At 33.7% G+C, this 17,503-nt stretch overlaps 1 protein-coding gene across 8 annotated transcripts; it reads left to right on the plus strand.

Annotated features, from left to right (window-relative positions):
• Window positions 1-629: 629 nt before the first annotated feature.
• LOC122053024 (V-type proton ATPase subunit a1-like) lies at window positions 630-16,838 on the plus strand. 8 transcript variants are annotated; one of them, XM_042614854.1, is made up of 19 exons: window positions 845-942; window positions 2,651-2,695; window positions 4,960-5,018; window positions 5,180-5,302; window positions 5,394-5,501; window positions 7,394-7,504; window positions 7,587-7,760; window positions 8,008-8,145; window positions 8,964-9,071; window positions 9,220-9,327; window positions 9,454-9,602; window positions 10,274-10,427; window positions 12,553-12,713; window positions 14,653-14,859; window positions 14,936-15,119; window positions 15,206-15,289; window positions 15,626-15,822; window positions 15,911-15,970; window positions 16,213-16,838. In XM_042614854.1, exons 3-19 carry the CDS (start codon window positions 4,965-4,967, stop codon window positions 16,415-16,417), a joined length of 2,325 nt encoding a protein of 774 aa, XP_042470788.1. In that variant the 5' UTR covers window positions 845-942; window positions 2,651-2,695; window positions 4,960-4,964; the 3' UTR covers window positions 16,418-16,838. The 8 variants fall into 8 exon arrangements, with proteins under 8 accessions (XP_042470787.1, XP_042470784.1, XP_042470785.1 ...); XM_042614850.1 differs by lacking the exon at window positions 4,960-5,018 and having other exon boundaries at window positions 631-942; XM_042614851.1 differs by lacking the exon at window positions 4,960-5,018 and having other exon boundaries at window positions 631-942; window positions 7,596-7,760.
• Window positions 16,839-17,503: the final 665 nt, after the last annotated feature.

Consider the following 17,503-nt stretch of genomic DNA (forward strand, 5'->3'; position numbering starts at 1 on the left):
GGTTCGCCGGAGGTTCGTGCGACCAGTCGAAAATCCACGCCAACTGCCGGAAGCGCCACGTGCCCAGCGTCCGTTGATTCGGCATTCGGACAGGATGAGTAATCATGAGTTCCAATATAATCATAAATCTTAATTAGTCAAGCTCAGCAGTGGCAATTTTTTTGGGTTTATTTTGGTAAAATACTAGTTAAAATTTACTTTAAAATTAGTTGAAATTACTCTAATTAAAATTGCTCAAATAATGTTATAATAATTTGATTAAAACTTCTATTCGCGCTAACAATATTTTAGAAAGATATTTTAAGGGGAAAAAACTTTTTAGGACACACCGACAATAAAATAAAAGAGCCTTTTTTATTTTAACCAAATCAATTTCGAAATACAGTAAATATTTTTCATCAAACAAAACCTATAATAATGTTCATCTACGTAAACCCAAAAAAAAAAAAGGTAAAAGGAGACCATACGAACCATATTTACTTAACGGACTCAGGCTATCGGGTTTATAGGTGGTCCATACGAACCAAAAATTTCGGATATCCTATAATGTTACCCTCCATTTTGCGTGGATGTGTTCGACATTTCTCCAATGCTAAAGGGCGTTATTGGATTCGGACTCATTTCTTTTGCCCCACTTTCCCTGACCTGCGAAGGCGCTCGGAAACTTCCGCGACAAATGGCAGTTGCGAATCGCAGAATGCGAGCGCAGAAGCGGAACCCGTCGTCCCAGATTTGACGAGCGCTTTCTTGATCTCTGCGTTCGTCTTCGTTTTTGTATAGATTCGATCGGTTCGAGCTGCAATGAAATTCTTCAACGATTTGCCGCCGATGGATCACTTTCGATCCGAAAACATGAGCCTCGTGCAGCTCATTATGCCCGTCGAATCCGCTCAACACGCCGTCTCCTACCTTGGTGAGCTAGGACTCCTCCAATTCAAAGACGTGAGTAGCCCTAAACCTCCGGATCTGCCCTGTTCATCCCTGAATTCAGCTGGTTATGTTTGCCTTATCCTAATATCCTATTTGTCTTGATTGTGGAATTGATTTTCATTCCTGCCTTGTACTGATGTGGTCGGTACTGAATATAACATCTTTCTGCCACAAATGCTCCATAAAATTAACTCGTCCAGTGAAGGGTGAAAAATTATCGCAATTAAATCTCGACGAATCATTGGCTGTCAGATTGCAAACGACAATATCGGAGATTGTTCGATATGTTGAATGTGATTAGTTTTGGGTCTCGGATTTTGTTTGTTCTAAATTTTTGATGCAGTTGACTTATGGAGCATTTGCTTTCTCTTGACTCTTCTTTTACTTTTGCAACTCTTAGTGGTTTTATGCTCTTAAGAATGTGGAAGACTCATGGGCATAGAGTTTCTAATTCCTCTTTTAAGATCGTGAAGTGATTGGTAATATAACCGCCCTCTCCTACTGTCATTGCAGATCTGCGATAATATATAATATGACACGCTATACTTTCGTATGATAATAACTTATGTTCTTATCAACCTAATTACGTAACATTACTTTCACATCCGTTTGCATAAACATGTAGGTATTTGATATTTATGCCCACCAACATTTATTTGTTTGTGAGTTTGTGGTCAACCCTGATTTCTCCTCATAGTCATGCACATTATTCAAAATGATAAATTGAAACTGAGCTAGATTTTTCAATATTGTTTAACATAGGCAAGGTGGCTTTGGTCCATTATAAGAATATAAAGGTGATTGATGCCGATTGTATGACAAGATCCCTTAACCAACCATGATGGCGTGAAACTCAGTGTACCTCTCCTAACACTTTTGTGCTGTGGAAAATATACAAGCAAATATAAGAAAATGGCAGTGAACTTGGCAGAATGGTCCACCTCTCTTGAATAGAAGAAAAATACTGCTGCCCGGGAAAAGCAAGACTGGCCATGACCAAGGTCTATTCTCCAAGTATTATAGCCAAGAACAACCAATCAAAATTGTGCACTAAATCTAAGACTTGGCACAATCACTCAGATTCCTTAACTGAGTCTTGGTGATCTATCTTAGTCATGTATCAAACTAATAACTATTAAACCACCAATTAAATTAATTATTTTAAAAATGTGTTTGCCCATTTTGAAATATTTAAAACTAAATCCAGAGTTAGTAAGGAAATTGAGTTTCAAACTCTAATGATTCATATATAAGAGATTGATATTGAGCTTAATCTTCCTTGCATTTCAAGATAGGGAAAGGTAATGTTTTTGACAATTCATTTCTTCAACCTTGACCTAACTCATCCACTTGATTTGTTCAATTTTACAATTAACAACATTTTAGGGTAGTCACATTCTCAGCTCACTGTGATGGTTGACACTTATTACTAAAGGGCATAATTTTTCCTTTTTCATACCATGTTGTGTTGACAGTTGTACACCAAAATATGTAATTGTGTGACATTTGGCATTGCAAATGCTGCTTAATGTAATTCTACATGACTTTATAATTTTTTCCTATCTCACTTGTTCAACTGGATTACCTTAGCATTGCATGTACCCAATGACCTTTTTGATGCCTTGTCAAATTTTCATATTATCTTGCTAATATATAGTCATGTTGAAACCTCCATTTGTGCTAATCAACTAACATTTCTCTCTTCCTATTGCATGTGCAGTTGAATGGTGACAAGAGTCCTTTTCAGAGAACATTTGTTAATCAGGTATGTACTTAAATAACCTTTTTAGATTTCTTTTATTCTAACTAGTAACCTTGGATTTCATAGGAGTTGAACTGAACTGTTAGTGACTTGCAAGTGATATCAGACTAAATATAAGCACAAAAAGCACGGTGTTTGGTACAATCATCTATTTTGAAGTTGCATTGGATAATTAGAACCTTTGGCTACTTCTTAAGGTTCTCATTTATATCAGGTTATGGTGAAAGAATATAATCAATTTCCTATCATGTTATGTTTGAAATATTATAATAAATGTAATGTCTTTATATGCCACTGTTGGCCATATTAGTTACCTATGGTTCTGGATTATTCATTTGGTTTAGTTAGCAGTAAGTAGGATTCTAAGTCAATACTGGGAGACCTATTGCCTCCATCCATTATGATGAGTCAGGACACAAACATGCAGCATTTTTGGCATACTAGCCCGGATGAACAGTTGGACTGACTTAGAATAGGATCAGAAATGGTGAAGTGTGGAAACATTTCCAGAACTTTAATGCTAGGCAGAAGAATAGCAAGTCATGGTGAAATATTCTAATTTCTTAGATGTCAATAGGATTTGGGCCACATAAACCTATATAGACTCTAAGCAAGGTTTTCTTAGTTGATCTAGGCATACTTGTTATTGCTATCAACTTTCAAGCTTTCGTGCTTCATTTATCTTAGTTACTGGGACTGTGTTTGTTCTTCCTGATCTGGAAAACTAATGTTTGGAGTGACAACACTGAAACATAAAGTAATGATACAAAGCTGTTGCATTTTATGGACTAAAGTGTTCATTGCTCAAGGAACAACATTTGAAGGGAACTAAACTATCATATAAAAAATAGGAAGATTTAGTTCCATGACAATTACACATGGTAATCACCCTTCTAGTCGTTACTAATATTCAATCCATTGAATCAATAACCCTGCTGCAGCTTGCTGCTGCTGCTGCGTCCCAGTCAACTTTGATACTCAATCAGACATCATGTTGCCAATTTCACATAGTATATGCTTTGCATCTATTAAATAGTTCACAATTTGCATCAATTAGAACTTCCTACAATGATTTAATAATGCAATTGCAATGTGCAAAATAATTGATTGGCTTCAATAACATGTAGGGTATGTATATGGTTTTGATTTTCTCTAGGATAGAAATTATAAGGCAATTTCAAGCAGTTGGCAATCAACCCTCTGCTTAGTGCCTAGATGGTATGCGGGAGTCTAGACGATTGACATTAAAATAATATTAAAATAGGAAAATAAATGTATTGCATTAATAATGACTAATATTAATGCGTATGTATACAAATTGTATTCTTATTTAATATAATTATAAATAAATAAATAAATTATAGTTCATAAGTAAACACCAACACATAGTAAAAATGAAATATTTTATGTTTCATATTAAAGCCAAGAATCACAAATCTAAAAACAAAAAAAAATGTGTGCTGAGATTAAATGTTGAAAATTTTAACAATGATTAAAAAAATAGATGAGAAGATGGAGGTCTCACCTAGGGAAGAGAAGTGTTGATTGATAGTTGGAAAATGGATAGTGGCCCCCCTACATTGAGTGAAAAAGAGGATAAAAGTGCATGAAATGAGAGACTCAGGCAAATAAGGCGAATCGAGTGGGCTAATGAGTAGAAAAATAATTCAACAACTTATTAAAAACCATTTTTGTTTTCTTAGACTGGCTTGCCCAACCACTTAGGTAGTTTGCTTGGGTGGTCTGCTTGGGCTGCTTTTCACAAGGATTGTGGATCCCCTAGAAACTAAATGAAGTGGCACTTTGCTGAAACTGCTTAGGTGGCTGCCTTTTAAAACAATGTTTGGAAGTTTGTATTTCGTTTCATCCTTTTTTAATAGAATGGTATGCTAGAAAACTTATACTTAAATGATATCTTAAATGATATCAGCCAAATGATTATATTGAAAATCACAAACTAAGGGAGAAGGCTAGGGTTTGAAAGAGTTGAGTGGAAAATTTTAGAGGCAATGGATAGGGAAAGATTTTTCACTAGTTTGTAATTCTTTGGAAGGAAGGAAAAAGTTTAGATTTAGAAAATTGATTATTTTAAATTTTTTTGATTACTTTAATATATTTCATAAAAAACAATAATGATATTTGACCAGATTTTTTGGTGAAAATTGAACATAATATCGCCTCTACCCCATTCGGGTGGAAGCAATATGTTTATTTGCCAGGAAACATTTAATAGTTGCTTCCTTTTGTTCTTCTGTTTCCTTTGACAGGATCAATGGGCTCATTTCCTTCTGTCAGTTCTACTGTAGGAAAGACGGCTAAGTTTTTTGTACAGTTCTGAATATCTGATGGTTCTTTTCTCTGTTCTACCATCTTGTTATTGTTGTTGGCTTCTTTTGCTTCAGTTTCTTACTACTTTAGTCTATAGCAGGTTGTGCATCTGGATTAATTACTATATTATCTGACATTAATTTTTTTCTACTCTGAAAGGTAAAGAGGTGCAGCGAGATGTCAAGAAAACTAAGATTTTTTGCTGATCAGATAAGCAAGGCTGGTGTTACAACTTATCCAAATCCTGATTCAGAAGAAGTGATTGACTTGGAACAACTAGAGGTAAGTTGCTTTGCTCAGTAAACTTTTATCTTATCATCTTTTGGGTCACAATCATAAATTTACTAACAACATCAATATTCTATTACTTTAGATAAGATTGAGTGAACATGAGGGTGAACTTCTAGAAATGAACAGAAACAGTGAAAAGTTGCAACAAACATATAATGAGCTCCTTGAATTTAAGTTGGTGTTGTTAAAGGTAATTTTCTAGTTACTATAGTGTGTTTTGGTGAAAGATTATCTTAATTTATTACTGATGTTTCATGAAACTGAAACTGCGAGTTTGTCTATTTCTTTCTTAACCCAGTTTGCAAAGTCCTAAATGTTCTTTTGTGCTTGAAATTTGTTAGTAACATCTAATTTCATCTGTGAAGATTCAAGTATGCTTATTGATTTTTTTCCTCCATAGCCTATAGGTTATTTGGTCATTATATTGACTTCTAGTTTTGCTGGTTCTGCACAATATACTTCTTTGGATGCTTTTATCCATGTGTTTGGTTGGCTAAAATCTCCATGGTAACCTAACATAAGAAGAATTTATTTTGTATTTGTCTTCCACTCTTCACTTTTTCAACCATGAGAGAACTATAAACATATGCTAAAAAACATATTACATAAGAAGGCTTGATATTTTTGCCTGTACTGCTTGATATGGACATCAGTGTTCCTGATTTAAAGAGTACACATTTGGTATGAAATTCAAAAAAGAAAAAAGTAATGATATCATTATGCCTAACATACATGCATGATAAGATATAAAGAGAATTATAGGACCAATTCAGAAATAGATTATTTATTTATCCCTAACTTGATTGTATGAAACTTGTATTATGATATAGAAATTTTGACTAATAGTATGAACATTATCTCAATTCCCATTATCAATCTTTTTTAAGCCATATTTATATGAATGTTTAAAATGTAAATTCATACAAAAATAGGTCTACATGGTTAGGCTAGCATCAATTTGTACTAGAATTATCTGAATTACTTAAATTATTTTAATTTTTGTTACACTGCCAAACATTTTCTTTGGTTACTTCTACTTCGTACATCTTCCATTCCATTAGATTCAACTATTTTTACTATATATCTATTAGATGTCTTTGAATATATCTATGCCATCTCAAATTATTTTCTTTGTTTTATCAATCTACTGGAGTTGCATCTAATTGCTCTCAAATATTAATATCTTTATTTTATCCATTCTAATAAATTCACAGATGCACCTAAATAATCGCTGCTCTACTATATTAACTTTGTGTATGTGTTGCTTCCTAAGAATCCACCACTTCAATCCATAATATAACAAAAAAACTAAATATTTTAATTACATATTAATGTCCATAACCCTAAATAAGTACTTCTATTTATTGTAATATCAGTATATAATTATGTAATGTAAATCAAGTGTGCAATCATCTAATGTGAAATATGAAACAATGTATTATTCAGTATTTTGTTGAATACATTTTCGTTAATATTGTAAATCAACCATCAAAATTAATCATATTTCTCATAAGCCAATTAAACTGTCACAAATTTTATCTTAGTGGATATTATTTCTGATATGATATACCGAACATATGATGAATTTTCATATTGTTGAAACAGAAAAAGTTATTCCTGCTCGTCACACTAGTTTTTCCAATCCAATAGATCCTAGATCCAATCATAGCAAAACAAGTTTTGAGTATATTTGCTATTGGATTGCTTGTTTGATAAAAAAAAATAACTCCCATATCAAACTAGGTTAAAGTTAATTCATGTGGAATCACTTATGGTTATGCAATTAACCAATTACTAAAAGCTTTAGGTTTAGTGATACAGGTTATCGAAGTTTAAAGTGTTCCAGTACAAACAGGGAAAATCACATTCGTTGATTTTCTTTATGATCATGGGAAAAATTTTTCAATAATAAAAAAAAAGAACAACAGATTGTCTGTGGGCAGTCAAATTGCAACCATATTCTTTGAACATAAAGGGAATTCCTCTTATGTTGTTTCTTGTATTTATTGATATCAGCGGAATGTATTTTTTAAGGCATTTTCCATGCTTCAGTGGATTTGCACTTATCATGTTCTATTCCAGGCAGGTAGATTTCTTGGCTCAGCTCAAAATCATCTAGTCATGGCAGAGACTGAGTTAGTCGAAAATACATACTCTATAAAAAATGAGGACAGATTATCTTTGCTTGAGCAGGTTATTTTGCTTCTCCTTTGCTAACTGTAGTAAGTAATGCCTTTTAGTCATTTGGTTACTGAAATGAGAATATCATTAAAAGTCTATGCAGCCTGAGCCTTCAAAAAAAGCTGGATTGAGATTCATCAGTGGAATTATATGTAAGTCAAAAGAGCTAATATTTGAGAGGATGCTGTTCCGTGCCACCCGGGGTAATATGTTTTTCAATCAGGCACCAGCAGGGGAGCAGGTCATGGATCCAGTGTCTGGTGAAATGGTAAGAGTAACCTTCCCTTGCATTCATTTTCTAATGTTAGTCATATTCTTTGGTTGGTACTTGATGCGATTTATTTTCTTAATGATTTTGAAACATAGTGAATGTCCCTGACAAATAAAACTAATAGTCTAATATTAGCTTAAGCTCAGTCTTCTTTTCCTTAAGCTTCTTTTTCAGCTGTGCTTTATGTTACACGTTGGTACTTTTTTTTAATGATGTTCAGTACCTTTGTGCTTGTATTGTGTAGGTACACAAGACTGTATTTGTAGTTTTCTTCTCTGGAGATCAGGCTAGGAGCAAAATACTGAAAATATGCCAAGCTTTTGGTGCAAATTGCTATCCTGTACCCGAAGAGAACAACAAACAGAAGCAACTGACTCATGAGGTATTCTGTTTCATACTCAGTTCATCATGTCATGTCATTAGTCTTAACTAACCATTTAGACTTCACTATGTGTAACAATTATGGTAAGGATGACAAGTCTGAAATATATAGAATTTTCACATTCAGTAATTGCCTCTTTTTTAGTGTAAAATTTTATTCTGAAGTTTATCAGGAAGTTATATAATATTTATGAGTTATCTTCTGCTGTTCATGCTACCAGGGCATATCAATCCTCTTGAAATGATATTTTTTCTTTGGCTCTTCTCCTTGAAGAAAATGTAGGTTATGCATTATCTGTCTGATACTTTTTAATCTTCTGAGATGCTGGTAATTTTTAAGCCATTCATCTTCTCATTTTCTTAACTAACATTATCATGGAGTTGAATATTTTGAAGAGTCAAGTGTTATATATATATATATATATATATATATATATATATATATATATATATATTTTATATTTATACATCTAGGAAAGAATTTTAAATTAATGGAGAATAATGTCTTATATTGTTATAAATTCTCTTATTGATGTTTTTAATTGAATTAATTATATCTGTATTCTGCCCTTGCGATTATGTGATTGATCTCAAATGCTTAGTTTTTCCCATTGCTCGGTAGTCTTATAATAGATGCCAATCATATTTCTTACCACATCCATTGTTTGCTATATTATAGAACATTTTGTATCATCAGGGAAGTCATTTAGCAGTTTGGCGTTTTGTGAACTTGTCACTATGTTTGTGGTTGAAGCGGGGGAATCCACATCATTGCTCTTGTTCATAAAACTAATTTTGTTTTATTTTATTCTCATCTAGGTTTCATTGCGCCTCTCTGAATTAGAAGCAACTCTAGATGCTGGAACATGCCATAGAAATAAGGCCTTGGCTTCAATTGGTTCTCAACTGTGGAACTGGACTATCATGGTATAACTAGTTACCATTTGCTTCCTCTTCTATTAGTTTGATTTGAACAAGATTTGTCATATTGGTGAAATAACTTTCCTGCAATACATGTTTGCATACCAATTTATTGTAAATAAGGAGTGCACTACTGATTTCATTCTATTTTTAGGTAAAAAAAGAAAAATCTGTATATGATACTCTGAATATGCTTAACTTTGATGTCACAAAAAAGTGCCTTGTTGGAGAAGGATGGTGTCCAACATTCGCTAAACCACAGGTGATAAATAATTCATTGTATTACTATCTTAGTTGAAATTATAGAATTTGAAAGTGTTTATATCATGGTACTATAGTTAACATAGTGATTATTTATAATAGTTTAAATGATCTTTTGGTGCCACAGATCAAGGAGGCTTTGCATCAAGCAACAATACATAGCAATTCTCAAGTGGGAATAATATTTCATGATATGGACTCTTCTGAGTCTCCCCCAACATACTTCAGAACAAATCGGTTCACAAATGCATTTCAGGAAATTGTGGATGCATATGGGTTTGTCCTTGGAAATCTATTAATTTCTCCTTTTTCCTTCAGTAATTAACTTGATATGGAATATGGATAAATTACAATCATGTTGAAAGGAAGATGATTGCATGAATTTGAGCTAGTGACGATGTTATTTGCCTTCAAGCCTCATATCATTTATCTTTCCTTTTCCCTTCACTTGTATTTTATTAATCTGTCTTTTTGTATTTTTTTTATCTAGATAAAACTTTTTGAATTAGAGCACCTTCATCATTGTTTATCCTGTTAGTTTGCCCATATAAAATCTCAATTACTACAACTACTTGAATAGGATGCTATTGTTCTTTGTGTGGCTGCAACAAGTAATTTGACTATTTTTTTTAACATTTCCAGTCGTTGAAGGTTCTCAATATCTAAGAGTATATTTCAAGTCACTTCTTTGATCAAAATAGTGCCATCAGTTAATAACAAATATCATGGAAGATTGTTTTGAATGGATTCTAGAAATCCAGAATTATTTAGAAGTCCGTTTCTCAGGCAATGGAAAGGAAACAAGCTCGAACATAATTGACTATTTGATCTTCTGTGAAGAGACTTTGCAAGAATTAACTAATAATTGAAGAATGATTCTTAACAAGTTTTTGGAATCACGTTTTGGTAATTCCACATTTATGATAATGTTTCTTGTTCGTGTGCAGTGTTGCCAGATTTCAAGAAGCAAATCCTGCTGTTTACTCGGTCATTACCTTTCCATTTTTATTTGCTGTGATGTTTGGTGACTGGGGTCATGGTTTATGCTTGCTGTTTGGATCGCTGGTCCTTATCCTTCGTGAGAAAAAGCTAGGATCTCAGGTTCTTCTCTTCAACTTTTTGAGAATGCCTTTGGAAATTATTGACTACAGATTTGTCAAGAGTTTCCGAGTTAAATGCCACTTAAGCCAACATGGTATTTACTGTGTGGAATATTTTGTATTGAATCCTTTTGTAATGCATCTCACTCTTACTTGGATATTTCTCATGTCTCTAATAGAGTAGGAATTCATGCCTACATGTTTGACTCTGTAGCACGCGTGAGAACCATGCTAGATTTGCAATCCTTGGATATTCCATATTATAAAATGCCTTAAATTGTCAGATCTATAAATCTATGGATGAACATTTCAAGTCTGATCCTATGTCGTCTAAAGTCTCTGATATTTCATATCATTAGATGCTATGATTTGTCAAATTTATAAATGGATGGATGGACATTTCAGCTGTATGTACTATGATGTACTTGCTTAGAGGCCTATTAGGATGGTCTGATACAGTTAGGCAATGAATTGGTCAGTGGATGTGTGTTTAAGAAATCTGAAATCAGATTATGTGCCTACATTCACTAGGAATTTTGAGAAATTATTGCAATTTCTAAGTATTGGTAGAAAGGGTTTGTACTATGTACTTTGCTCCTGATGGATCCATTCTTGTAGTCTTCCAATTGTTGAGCTTATTCTGGTGTACAATCTCATTATTCCATGTACAGTTGATGTTTAATGTACAACAATAACGCTAAATTGTGAGTACTTAATATTTGGCCTATGATGTATTGGTCTTATTTTTCATTCTTCTACTGTCCACACCTTCTCTAACATTCAATATTCTTAATTATTTTTTGGTCCATTTGCATACAGAGCTTCAGTATCTTGTTCATTGCCCCCCATGGGTGTAGCTGAGTAGGTACTCGGGTGGCAGAGTTGCTTCATTCAGTATACTGTTCATTCATTCAACATTAAATTAACACTATCATGACTGAGCCTTGCTTTTGAGTTGCTATGCCAGTTACTTTTTTTCTATTCATTCATCTCTCTGGTCTATTTCTATCTTGTCACTTTTACTTCACTCTCTGAGAACCACTATAAAAGGAAATTGTTCATTTTTTTTATTTTTTATTTTTATTTTATTTCTAGCCTTCCAAGAACTAGGAAACCTAAGTAGATGGCTGATGGCTTAATTGGGTAAAAAATGCAAACTTTTCTCCCCCTGAGAACTGCAAACTTCCAACTAGCTTCCAACTCTTATCTCAAAAAAAGGAAGAAAAAACTAGTGAATTGATAGCTCATTCAAAGGACTGTATGAGACAGTTGAGGTGTTACGCATCATAGCATTTACCAACCATCAGCTAGGAAAGAAAATATGTTTCAAAGTTGTATATAGTTTATTGATTTATCAATCATTGTGATATAGTTTGATCTCCTTTTATGTACTTTTTTTTGCTTCTATGCAAGTGCCATATGAAAGATTCTTCACCCCTTATCATTCTCTTAATTGGGGGATGATTATAATTTTGTCATAGGTACTCTGTCTAAATATAGGTAGGTCCCTGCCTTAATATAGATTATCATTATTCACATTTTCACATTTTACTAAGCCCTGTTCTATTACAAATTAGGTCCTCCACACACTCTTTATCCTTGACATCCCAAAGGGTGAATGTTAAACTAGTACAAATCTTTATCCTTGACATCCCAAGGTTGGTGTATTATGGCCTCTGGCTTAATATAGCTCATATTTTAATCTCATTTCTACTGTTCCTTGATATCTCTTTTTTTCTTTTAGAAGACCTCATTGGTGGACATCCCACATTCTGAATGTTTGAGCTAACTAATTGTAAGACTAGGAGTTTGCATTATATTAGAATGATCAGGTAGTACATTAATTCTATTATGACATTCATCATTGTAGAAATTCTGAATCTGGAAAATTTTAGATTCTTAGTCCCCTCACACAGATACACTCCCTTTGCAACCAAAAACATTTATCAAAAATTTTTCTGTTCTGCTTCTTATATCAATTGTAATTGATTATTTTGCATGACCTGAACGTGGTAAGTAGATAAAATGTTTTGATGATATTGCGACTGGCTGGTTTGGTCAACTTTTGGTTATGATGACCTAAGATAAAAAAAACTTCTTGACTGGGTATATGGACTGCTTCCCAGAAACTCGGTAGCTTTATGGAGATTGCATTTGGAGGACGCTATGTACTACTGTTGATGGCCTTCTTTTCAATATATTGTGGACTCATATACAATGAGTTCTTCTCTATTCCCTTCTATATCTTTGGTGAATCTGCTTACAAGTGCCGTAGTACTGATTGCAGGTAAATGATAAACCATGCCACTGTATAATAGTTATTTGGTTCAGTGGATTTTATGGTTTCCCGCACATTATTAGGACACTGTAGTCAACATAAGATGGACACATATTGTTAATTTTTTTAAAGTATTTGTTTTGTATTTGCATTGACTTATTGTCTCTTTTCCCCTACTGACTTTTCAGCACAGGTAGCTTGTCATTATTTTAGTACATGATGGATAAGACATATAACAAGATAACATAAAGCAACACAATGAGAGATAGTAATTATGATGCTATTTCTTTGTTTTACACTCCCCAAGTCAGAATCTCATATTTTTTGCTATAACCGAAAGAAAATCTTCTGCATCAAATCCTATGAGGCCCTCTGCAAGTCTACTTTTAATGTGTCAAGATTTGAAACTCTGCAGTTTCAACATCATATCTTTATGGTCTATGTGGGTCTGATTTGAAACTATGCAGTTTCAACATCATATCTTTATGGTCTGTGGGTCAGACTCAAACCTTTATTGCGCAGATGCACAGTTAAGGTCCCTTTCTGTTTGAACACATTGAGGCTCCTACTTCCAAATACTCCATGTTAAGGTCCCAATCGAATAAAATACCCAAACAATGTTTTAACCAAGGCATGCTACATGATGTACAACAATGTTTTGGTCAACATTGTTTGAAGGTTAAAAATTGGAACTGTATTTTATGGGGTCTTGATAGGAAGTTCTAAAAATAGGGTCTTCGGTTTGTCTTTTATAAAAAAAGGGCATTTCTTGGCCTTTCTCCCTTAATTAACAGAATATCTTGGCCACCTGAATGACCCGATTGATGATGACCTAGTCCACGACACCTGGATTCCTCTAAAGCCAAAATAAATTGCAGTTGCAGTCTTGCAACTCTGATGTTTGTACTATTTGCCTCTCCATTCCGGAATGCTATTCATCTTTGATGCTATTCTTTGTCCTAGTAGAAAAATAGTCACTGGGATGTCACAAGATATGAAGTGCATCTAAGCAATTTTGTCTGGTCCACAGTCTATACAGGTACCTTTGCATATGCTAGTTTTCGGTTCCAATCTGTAACTCATTGGAGCTTCTCTCCTTTCTGTTTTTACCAAAAAAAAAAAAAACATTGATAATCAATGTTAGAGCTGAAATATATGCCTTTAACCATAATACACAGATAATTACCTTCTGATCAAAGATATTGGGTGTGAATGAGAATTCAGAACATACTCCTTGAATTTCAACGGCATAGTTGAAGAACCACTATGCTCTCCTTTAGTGCATTATTAGATTTTAAGATTACTACATTCAAAAAAAAAATGTATAAGATACTGGCTATGATAGTTTGCTGGATTATCCTGGACTTATTCCTAAGTTTTCTGTGTGGTGCAACATGGGTACCATTTCCATTGTTAGATACATTGGTACTTTAGTTGATATAGCTACTAAAAACTTCCATCAACCATGATAACGGTCAAACTTGTGTTAATTAATGCATTTATCACCAACATAGTTAATCATTCCTTGCCAAATGCATTGACATGATACATTCTCAGCTCAAATTTTAAAACCCCTATGTAGTTCAGTTAACTCTGCTGTTATAGATATTGTATGGTTCATAGATGATTGTACTTTTTCTCAAACTCTTGCTTTTATCACTTTGAAAAAATATTTGTTTTTCAGTTTCTCCAGGTTTTTAATTTGTTATTTAAAAAAATAGTGTCATTCATTTCTTATTTTAGTCGCTGCTTCTTAAGGATTTTTCTTATATACTTCATTTCAATTAGCTAAGCCTTTTGTATTTATGATATCAGATGAGTTAAATAAATTATTCTGTTTGGATTTTTTCTGAACTTGGTATTTGAGTTGTGCCTTTTACACTAAAGAGATATTCTTGTCTGATATCTTTCCTTTTTTTCTTTCTTTTTTTTCAAACTTTTGTTTCAGTGATGCCCAGACTGCTGGTCTTATTAAGTTCCGTGATCCATACCCATTTGGGGTGGATCCTAAGTGGCGTGGAAGTCGCTCTGAATTGCCTTTTTTGAACTCACTCAAAATGAAGATGTCTATATTGCTAGGTGTATGTCAGATGAACTTAGGAATCATATTGAGTTACTTTGACGCCAAGTTTCATGGAAACCCCCTTGATATACAGTATGTCAAAATTGTGCTTGAATATATTCTATCAACCAAGGTTTTGAAATATTAATTCCTTTACTTACTTTTTCAGGTATCAGTTTATCCCGCAAATAATATTTCTCAATAGTCTCTTCGGTTATCTTGCACTTCTTATTGTCATCAAATGGTGCACAGGATCTCAAGCTGATTTGTATCACGTAATGATTTATATGTTCCTTGATCCATTTGGAAATCTTGGAGAGAATCAATTGTTTTGGGGCCAGAAAGAATTGCAGGTCACTCATTGTTCATCTTATTTACAGAAAGATGGCCATGTTTTTGTGTGCTCTACACATTTAAGTTTGCTTGATTCTGTATGCAGATGTTGCTATTGATTCTAGCTGTTGTGGCAGTTCCTTGGATGCTCTTCCCAAAACCATTTATATTGAAGAAACAACACACAGAGGTAGCATTTTAGTGTCTATGCTTACTGCCTCCATTTATGGATGATCTTTGAGAAAAGTAGCTTTGGATGTTCAAGAAAAGTCACTATGAAACTGACTCCATCGCTTGATTCATTTTTTTTTCCCTGTAATGACATGTGAAATATCTGTAGTAAGCTTGTAGAAGCTATATTTCATTTTCAAGAAATTGCAGCCCTGTTTCTATTTAACTTGATACAACGTTTTACATTTCTCATGAGTCTTGGCTCTTGAGACTTAGCAATAGCTATAATTTAAGAAATATGCTTTAGAGAATATCCAAAGCATCTATTTATATTGTGTATGATGTCCTTGAATAGCGATTCCAAGGCCGGACCTATGGCTTTCTTGGGACATCTGAAATGGATCTTGATCATGAACCAGATTCTGCAAGGCATCAGCATCAAGAAGATTTCAATTTCAGTGAGGTATTTGTTCATCAGATGATACATTCTATTGAGTTTGTCCTAGGTGCAGTCTCCAACACAGCCTCATACCTCCGCCTTTGGGCCCTAAGGTAAAGTGTCATATTAGACCAGGTTAAATTTTACCAATGTCTGCCAATGGTTGTTTTACTGACTTTACTGGTTTCTATTGGCATTCAGCTTAGCACACTCAGAATTGTCAACTGTCTTCTATGAGAAACTACTACTACTTGCTTGGGGGTAAGCAAACAAACTTTAATAATTCATCTATCACTTCCTCTAGCAACATTTATCATTAAAATTGATGCAGCAACAAATTAGATTGCTCCTATTAAGTTTCAGCATGGGTTGCTTCAATGATTCTCTTACACCATATAATACTGTTGTATATTTATTCTACAATTTCATCAACGCCCACTGCAAAAAACTTGTCAAATTCTTCCATTGCGATTGTATGCCAGATTTACCTACCATTTGCACAGGTATGATAGTATAATCATCCGGATAGCAGGTCTTGCTGTCTTTGCTTTTGCGACAGCATTCATTTTGCTAATGATGGAAACCCTTAGTGCATTCCTTCATGCTTTACGACTTCATTGGGTTGAATTCATGAACAAGTTCTACCATGGTGATGGCTACAAATTCAAGCCTTTCTCCTTTAAGGCACTCGCAGATGAGGAGGATTAATAGTTGGTGCAAGATGAAATCTTTTGCTTCACTGACAAGTACATGAAAGTTTGATAGACAAAATGGAGCAGTATTGAATTTTCTATAGCAGTGGCATGGTAAGAGAAATAGGGGAACAAAAGACACTTGAGATTAGCACAATTTTCCACAAGCTGTGGGTTTCGATGGCCTTGACATCATGGACGCTTTTTGGCGTCTGACAGGCCAAGAAATCTCACAAGAAAGAGAATTCTTCTGGATACAGATTAGCTCCATAGTCAAATGTCCTCAAGGATTTTGTTCCTATTTTTTTAGTCAAATAGAAATGTAGATTATGTTGAATTTGAGGCCTCCATTTGCCCTCATAATTTGTTCGAATCGGCACCATATGAATCCACATATAATGAAAATATTTCTCCTCTTCTTCTTCTTCGTATTTCCATTATTTTGCTTGTTTGTGCTGATTGCTGCTCCTTGTTATCATGTTTCTGTCCGACTATTCATGTTGTTCAAGTAACGAACCGCGAAATTGCTGAGTCATGATGCAGCTTTCAAAGCGGTCGATTTGAATGGATTTGGAGTGGGCGAGTACTGGTCTCCCGGCAGCTCAACTCACTAGACTCAGTCAGATTGTGCAGGTGTTTTTGCCTCGGGATATTTTCTTAGGGCTGTAAATGAGTCTAAGTTAAATTTTGAGATGTTCAAGTTTATTTAATAAGATAATCGAGCCAAACTAAGTTGAGTTTAAAATGAATTAAAATTTTAAAATGATTATTCAAGTTTAATTTGATTTATTTTTTATGAGTTTGAGTTTGTTTGAAAATTGACTTGAGCTTATTTATTTAGATGTTATCGAGCTTTCAATTCAAAATTATTTAATTGTTTGGAACTTTGTTCAATTAGTTATTAATTAATTAGTAAATTTAATAATTTAAATTTATTTATTTATTTTATTTTATTATTTATATGATATAATTTTATTAATAAATATAATTCGTAAATATTATTTACGAATATTATTAATATTATTAGCGGCCAAACATTCAGATTGTCGACTTACTGTAAAATATTATGTGTTTTTCGGCCGGTGGCCAGTCACCTAGGATA

The sequence above is a fragment of the Zingiber officinale genome, chromosome 3A (genome assembly GCF_018446385.1).
Source record: "Zingiber officinale cultivar Zhangliang chromosome 3A, Zo_v1.1, whole genome shotgun sequence".
NCBI classification, from domain to species: Eukaryota; Viridiplantae; Streptophyta; class Magnoliopsida; order Zingiberales; family Zingiberaceae; genus Zingiber; species Zingiber officinale.

Bases quoted from the DNA above. Each gene is read 5' to 3' on its own strand.
- LOC122053024 (XM_042614850.1), top strand. From the start codon at position 802: ATGAAATTCTTCAACGATTTGCCGCCGATGGATCACTTTCGATCCGAA. The intron at 9,603-10,273 runs GTTTGTCCTTGG...GTTCGTGTGCAG, and splicing joins GAAATTGTGGATGCATATGG to TGTTGCCAGATTTCAAGAAG. The intron at 14,860-14,935 runs GTATGTCAAAAT...TTACTTTTTCAG, and splicing joins GGAAACCCCCTTGATATACA to GTATCAGTTTATCCCGCAAA.